The sequence below is a fragment of the Poromitra crassiceps genome (assembly GCF_964638095.1).
Source record: "Poromitra crassiceps genome assembly, chromosome: 16".
Classification (NCBI taxonomy): Eukaryota; Metazoa; Chordata; class Actinopteri; order Beryciformes; family Melamphaidae; genus Poromitra; species Poromitra crassiceps.
In genome coordinates, this window is record NC_139645.1 from 27,860,877 (window position 1) to 27,868,458 (window position 7,582).

The 7,582-nt window shown below is 43.1% G+C and overlaps 1 protein-coding gene across 1 annotated transcript; it reads right to left on the reverse strand.

Moving 5' to 3' along the window:
- Positions 1–1,797: 1,797 nt before the first annotated feature.
- gtf2a2 (general transcription factor IIA, 2) lies at positions 1,798–6,770 on the reverse strand. The gene is made up of 4 exons (XM_083652779.1): positions 6,596–6,770; positions 5,509–5,613; positions 2,847–2,973; positions 1,798–2,137 (listed from the first exon to the last, which is right to left on the reverse strand). The coding sequence occupies exons 1-4, from the start codon at positions 6,665–6,667 to the stop codon at positions 2,112–2,114; spliced, it is 330 nt and encodes a 109-aa protein (XP_083508905.1). The 5' UTR covers positions 6,668–6,770; the 3' UTR covers positions 1,798–2,111.
- Positions 6,771–7,582: the final 812 nt, after the last annotated feature.

The following is a 7,582-nucleotide window of genomic DNA, read 5'->3' on the forward strand; positions in this document are numbered from 1 at the left end:
AGCAACTCAGGGCAGCTCTGGGTGGTCAAACACCTGTCAAAACGATTTCATGGATGCGGAAAAACGCAGAAAATCGAACCTCGTCAGAAAACTTAAATGACGGACGTAATTGTCAGACTCGGTGTGTCAATGATGATTGACACAAATGAGGTCGTATTTTTATTTTTTTCGTGCATCGATTTCGGACGAAAAAACGGACTCTATGTGCAAGGACCTTTAATGTTGTATGCCGAAGTATGAAGTCCCTCACCTGCAGAAACCGAAATAAATTTTGGTGTGACAAATTATATTTTTGCTGTTAACTGGTTAAAGGACATCAGGGTAGGGCCATCAAATAAATCTCCTAAAACTAGTAGCCCCCTATCCTTCCAAGTGTTAAAACCAAGGTCACTAAGACCTGGAGGGAAGTCAGGGTTCCCCTGAATTGAAGTAAGAGGTGATGTTAGTTTGGTTTGGCCCTCCATCGATCTAACCAATTTCCATGCCTTTAGAGTATTAATAACAATTGGGTTTTTACACAGGCTTTTTACTGAAGCAAGGTTTCTAAGAAATAACAGGTTTCTGAGCGGACAATCACACTGAGCGGCTTCAACATCTAGCCATATAGAGGACTGGTCTCCCCTCAGCCACTCAGCCATAAACCTTAAATGTGCAGCTGCCTGATACCATTTCACATTTGGGAGATCTAAACCACCAGCAGCTTTAGGCTTAGTTCACACTGGGGACCCAAGCCTTGCCTACGCCTTGCCGTTACCCACGCTTTTAAATAGGCGTCCGTTTTAGTCAACGAGGCTGTGTACACCGGGCGCCTGAGCGTGAACCCTGCGTGTACCCACGCCTTGCCTGTGCCGCACCGATTTTATCGTTTAGGCGTGCCGTGAGTTCTATTTTCAAGCCGACTAGGCGCGTGCAGGCAGGCTTCTTTTGTCAAGCCATGAAAGAAAAACGCGACAATATCCGTGGGAAATGGCAGTCAACTGAATTTCAAAATAAAATGGAGTTACTACAACAGTGTTGGGCAGAGAGAGATTGACGGGTGGCTATCACGTGGGGCTTTCTCCTCGTCGGCAAACAAATCTTCAGAAGAGAATAGCGACCGAAGAAGCAAGATGGACAATCTTGTTGTGCCAGCACATATTCTTGCAAGATTACCTCTCTAAAAAGTACGACTATAGTCAGACCCGGTTATACATATCCAGCATCAATAGAACATTAAATATATCAGATTTATTTTACCTACCCATGATAATTCGGGACAACACGTGAAAAAATACAGCTGGGAGAGAGGAGAGGCGCTTGTGACTCGGCTCCAGGTTCAGCGTGCAAAGGCGTGCGGTGTGATCGGTTCACGCCCAGCTCAAGGTCTGCAGGCGTAGGCGTGGGTTGAGGCAAGGCAAGGCGTCTGGAGTGGATATAAAATCCTTGGTATGACGTTCATCTTGATGAGCGCAACCCTACCCAGCCAAAGACAGCGGCAGGGACGCCCAATGAAACTTTTTTCTAACTACCACCTAATGACAACTCTTCCCAAACTGTGCAATGCATTATGCAGTTTTATATGATTTATTTATTTTTTGCTGTGAAATTGCAGAAACTGGCAAATAATTGCAAGTTCAGGAACCTGTTTTGCCATTTTTGGGGAGAAATTATGGGATTATTATTATTATTATTGCGACCACAAAAACTTTCCTGGAGGTACTGTTTTATGACTTCTACCCTCGTATCATCTCGGTTCTTACCTGTTCTATTACGGAGCCTGACATCAAACATCAGACACATACACTGTCACTGTGTGCTTTAAATACAAGTTTATTAAAGATGATCCAGCTCAGTAACAACACCCAACTCAAAACTCAGCGCTAAGAAACTTATATAAAAAAAAAAAATCATGCATTTCCTGCAAGGCCTTGACTGGACTGGTCTGCTCCGCCCTGCTGGCTTCAGCGCGTATGTACACAGGTTCACTATTCTTTACAGAAATCACTGTCATAAATTATATATACAGTCCTGTCTGTGTGTGTGTGTGTGTGTGTGTGCGTGCCTGCTCATCTGTGTGTGTGTGTGTGTGTGTCTGTGCTCGCTCAGGCTCCTCCCTCCACCAGGGGAAACCTTCACTCTCCAGCGTTGGAGCCGGTGTCTGTAGAGAAACATGAAGAAGAAGTAGTAGTCAAGTGAACGTAAAGCAACAGAGTACGACAGTATGAGCCGTATGAGATCGGCTGTATTTCCCCGAAAAAATTTGTTTTGTTTCTGCATTGAACTGTTTTACAGTTTTCGATACTTTTATCATCAGAAAGAGTGTCTAATAATGTGAATGGTGAATGAATAAAATGTCAACAATGTAATAAGGTATAACAGATGTAATAATAGATGTAATAACACACAACATTACACTATTTTTTATCAAGTGCTTCAATAAAGTGTAAACAACAACAACAACAGACACAAAGTCCTGAATAAATTATCATCTTGAATCTGCTGACGTGCTATTGGGTATTTTAACTGAGTCCTCCACTGGTTGATGTTTTGGATGATTTTGGGACAATTTGTGTCATTTGAATGGTAACTAATTGAACCAATAAGCCCCAGGATGCCGTGGTTTACAGTGATTGGACAACAGGTAAGGGGCGTTATTAGCCCTGATGCGTTACTTTATAGCCTACCTGGCAAGGTTTCATCAAATAAACACACAGCAACAAAACATCCTATTATGACAATGCCAAGTCTCTGTGAGTGAGCAGAAATTGTGTTCGGCCAGAGCTATGCCATTTTACATGCGATCGCGCAATCGGGGAGGGACTGATGATCGTAGGGGGAGGGACTGAAACAGAGAAGTGTGGACTCACTCTTGCCGTCACAGGCCACGATCTTGACCTTGTCGACCTTGACCAGGTCGGTCACCTCCCTGAACTCCACGTCGTTCAGCACGAACGTCCACACGTTGTCGCAGAACCTGTAGGTGTTGAGCGACCCCTGCAGGACAAACGGGAACACTGCTTTTTAACATGCGTATTTGGCAGTGCATTAGTTCATTACCAGTCATTATGAATCGCTTAAAAGCAGCTTATTCTACGAGTAAACCCCATAAACTGGCTTTTCCCTCAGCAGCAGCCTCAGCCGCAAATTCCAAGCGAAGTTTTGAAAAGTCGACAATGTTAAAATTCATGTTAGACGTGTTTCCATAATCGGCTGTGTGGGAGGGGTGAGACATGTAGATGGAGATGGAGGGAGGGAGGGAGGGAGGGAGGGAGGGAGAGAGAGAGAGAGAGAGAGAGAGAGAGAGAGAGAGAGAGAGAGAGAGAGCTTTCCACTTGCCATAGGAGAAGTAATAAGTATGATGTCATGTAATCTGCTGGTGTCTGTATTTATTTCTGTCAGGGATGAGTAAATATTATGAAAGGCCCATTCTGCCACGCTCGCCATATAGACGGTTTTCACAGAAGGGTCAGTCCTCTACTTTAATCTTTTTTTTTTCTGTCCGTAGCAAACACTGCGACAGGAAGTGAGTCGGGGTTCAATTTAGAATGTTTTTGTTGTCAAGTTAAAACCATCTATAGGGAAACGAGACGCAGAAAAAAACTGTGGGAGGAGTCACCGTGCAAAAGGCATTTTAGGGAGCGACAGAGAGCCTTTGGGTGCAACACTTAACAATCCAGAACATTTGATGTGCTGCAAGATTCTCAAGCAGGCCGTTTGCAGAAGGCATGGCAGCAGAGCAGACTGGCCAGCTGACAGGACAGGGTTTTCCATACGCGATTACGCGCCAGCTGCCAGCTAAACAGACAGACATTAAAACATTTCCAGCCGGCTACTTTCTTACTGCTACAATAACCTAGGGCTGTGCGATTAATCGATTTTGAATCGTAATCGAATTAATTAGTTAGGACGATGTTAAAAAAATGAAAATCGTAAAATCGATTTTCACTTCAACTAGGGTAATTACGTTACGCGGGCGGCTCTCTCTCATGTACGCATGCTGCTACTTGTCCATTCTCCCCGCTGTAAAGTCTCTCTAGAGGCTGTGATACTGGCTACTAAAGACAGCAGCGCAATGGACTTATTTCAACACCAAACACCAAAAATCACAGAGTGAGCACTGAGCGCAGCTTGTTGCACTGCGGGCTGTAGCCTACCAGATAAGATTGCCACAACACACTCACGCGCGCACAGTCGCACACGAACACAGACGTTATCACCGGACGATGAAACGTTGCCTTTACAGTTCACATAATAACAAAACAACACGTGAGGCCACTGAGTACTGATAGATTGGCTGTGTTCATGGCTGTAACGTAGCAGCCTCAGCTGACTCACCTGTCCCTGTGTGTCTGAATTTCCCCCTAACTGCTATCGCAGTTCCACGCATTCCTGTTGTGACTTTGTGTTATTCTAGTACAGATATAACTCCGAGCACGGGTGGTCGCTTTGACACTGCTAATATAATTATGTCACGGAGGAACACGCAAATCCACCAGTGTCAAGTTAGCAAGCAACAGCCAGGAAGTTAAGCATAGCAGCGGCAAGCTAAAACAGGAAGTTGGGGTGTTCTGCCTTCAGAGTAAAGCGTAAATTGTCAATTAGGGGAAAAAAGGGGGAAAAAGAGCTCTGTAGGGCAACAAATGTTTAGAGAAGTATAATAGTATAATAAATCGAAATCGAAATCGAAAATCGAGTTTTGAGAGAAAAAATCGTCAATTTTAGTTTTAGGCAAAATCGCACAGCCCTACAATAACCACAAAATTGCAACACCGCACTATAGACAAGCAAGCCACCCGCGGTGGATGGCCGCAAGCAACCGCCACCCACATCCGTGCTGTTATTGTGTGTAATTCAGAGGTGTCGCTTCCTGAGATAGCTTCTAGTTTCCTGGCTGGGTAAACATGGCAAAAAGTAATGATGTATTTTCAAGACAACTTGGCATCTCAGGGCTTGTGGAGTTTGATTACGTCAGACATAGGGCTGGCGATATAGCAAAAAAAAAGAAAAGAATAATAATATATATATATATATACAATATTTCATAATCAGTCGATATCGATACTTATTGATCATTTTAATTCCTAATTTTTTTATTAACACTGAGAAAAAGGGTTCAATTTAACCACTTTATTTTGAACTAGCTTATTTATCAAGGCACACAGATCATGTTAATGTTAACAAACACTACAATTAAAAACAAATTGAGTGTTGGAGCTAAATAGCTCCTTTGGGAACTTCAGGATTTGTTTGTTTGATTGGCTGTTTGTGCGTCACGCTCCATTATCAAGCGACATATCGATATATTGAACCATTTTCTTATTGTATTGATGAATTGTCTAACGCCGATATATATTGCTTTTGATTGATCACCCAGCCCTACAGGCAGCGTTTGATTACGTCAGGAGGCATATTTTTCTTCTTGAAAGTTCGAGCCCATTCACTTGAATTGTGTAGAATTCTGCAATAGTGTTTTGCGGTGAAACTCCACAAATGTTTTCTTATCCTTTAACGTGACGGCCTCTCTCTCACCTTGAAGTTGACTCTGTTTCGGACCCGGTTGGCGAGCGCCGTGTTGATGGCTTTATCAAACTGCAGCAACACCTGTAGGGCGAGCTGAGGCGTGATCTGCTGTGTCTGAAACAGAGAGAGAGAATGTCCATCATAACAAGTCATTGGTGTTCTAGTCTTATGGGGAGCCTTAAAGGAAAGATCCACTGCAGCATATCACCAGCTTGCATTACAACGTTCTATGTCTCAGTTTTATGATCAAAACCGATTATGCACATTATGATATTTAAATGTTTTTATGTGTGCCGTGTCTGTGTTCCTGCACAGACTTTTCCAGACCTGAATGTCATCCTGCCATAACTAACAGACAAAACACAACACTAACACACACAAACACAATATACACAAACGATGGGCACGACACAAACTCTATGGAGGAGTTTATTCTTCACACTGACACTTATCATGTGAGAGTATTTTTACATTATTTTCCAAACTCCAGGGTTCCTACACATTTTTCAATTTAAAAAGTCTCAACTTTTTTGAGTCCTTGGATTTGTTTTGAAGATGTTCGTACAGACATTACAAGATGAAATTCAAGGACTTTGAAGTACTTTTTCAAGCTTTTCTTTTCTTTTAAAGGACTTCATGCAAAGCAAATAATTCATTCTGATGAGTCTCGCTGGCTAGCTGAAGGCTAGCTAGCTTAGAACTAACAAGGTTACATGCTGCCACTCCGACGTGCTGCCACTCCGACGTTCTGCCACTCCGAAATATCGGCACTCAGAAAGGGATCATGTCTATGTTCCCCGGGTTCTATATTCCCCGTTTTTCACGCCAAACCTAACCTCCCCCCATGCCTAAACCTAACCTTCCCCAGACCCTAACCCAAAACCTAACCTCTCCTACCCCCACGCCTAAACCTAAGGTCGGCATTGCGGCTTCTAAGGTGAACGACCGCCAGTCAGAATAATGGAAGTTAACGTTCGGAGTGGCAGGGCTTCGGAAAGGCAGACAGTTACCAACTAACAAACATAGCGTCAGTGAACACGGTCAGCAGCAGGCTAAGCTAGTTAGCTTAGCTCGTCTCAGACAGCTGTGTGTGTACCTGGATTAGCTCGTCCAGACTCTCCTGCAGACTGTTCCCCAGCGTGGTGTTTCTGTACAGCTGGTACGCCATCACGACTCGATATTAAATTAGATGACTAGCTAAGCTAACTTACTAAACAACTGGAAATAACGCTACGCTACAAGACAGCTAGCAGAGCACTTCCCTCCTGATTCGGCTAGCTGGCGACTGCGTACGGCGGATCGGTGTCAAGTTAGCCAGAGGAAAAGAATGTGGCTTCCTGTCCTGATTCCCCCCCAAATAAAATAATTGTGCTTGTTGGGTTTGTTGTTGTAGCCTCGACGACGCTAGTTTTGTTGTAACAAACAAACAAACAAACAAACAAACAAACAAACAAACAAACAAACAAACAAACAAAAGGTTCTGTTGGTCAAACATGTTCCAGTGTTGCTCCTCATGGAAAAAAAATACAAAAAAGATGCAATGCAAAATTTCATTTAGATTTTATTTTGAAGGCTAACGTCTTGTTCCGGTCTTATTCTGGCTAGCTTGACGCACGCAGCATGTAAACTGCAGAGAATCTACGGAAAGCAAAAAGGACCAAAACATACCTGCTATGTGTAGAGACTGCTGTGTGTGCGTGTCTGGTCCATGGATGTATTAAAAGAACGGTCTGGTCCCATTGTCTGGTCTAGACCACGGTCTCCAGACTGAGTAGTGTGTATGGTGACATGGTAGTTTTATAGACAAGTGACATGGTAGTTTTATAGACTAGTGACATGGTAGTTTTATAGACAAGTGACATGGTAGTTTTATAGACTAGTCACATGGTAGTTTTATAGACTAGTGACATGGTAGTTTTATAGACTAGTGACATGGTAGTTTTATAGACTAGTGACATGGTAGTTTTATAGACAAGTGACATGGTAGTTTTATAGACTAGTGACATGGTAGTTTTATAGACTAGTAGTAGTGACATAGTTTTGTTTCCACTAGTTCTACAGCCACAAGTTGTTACTCGATAGT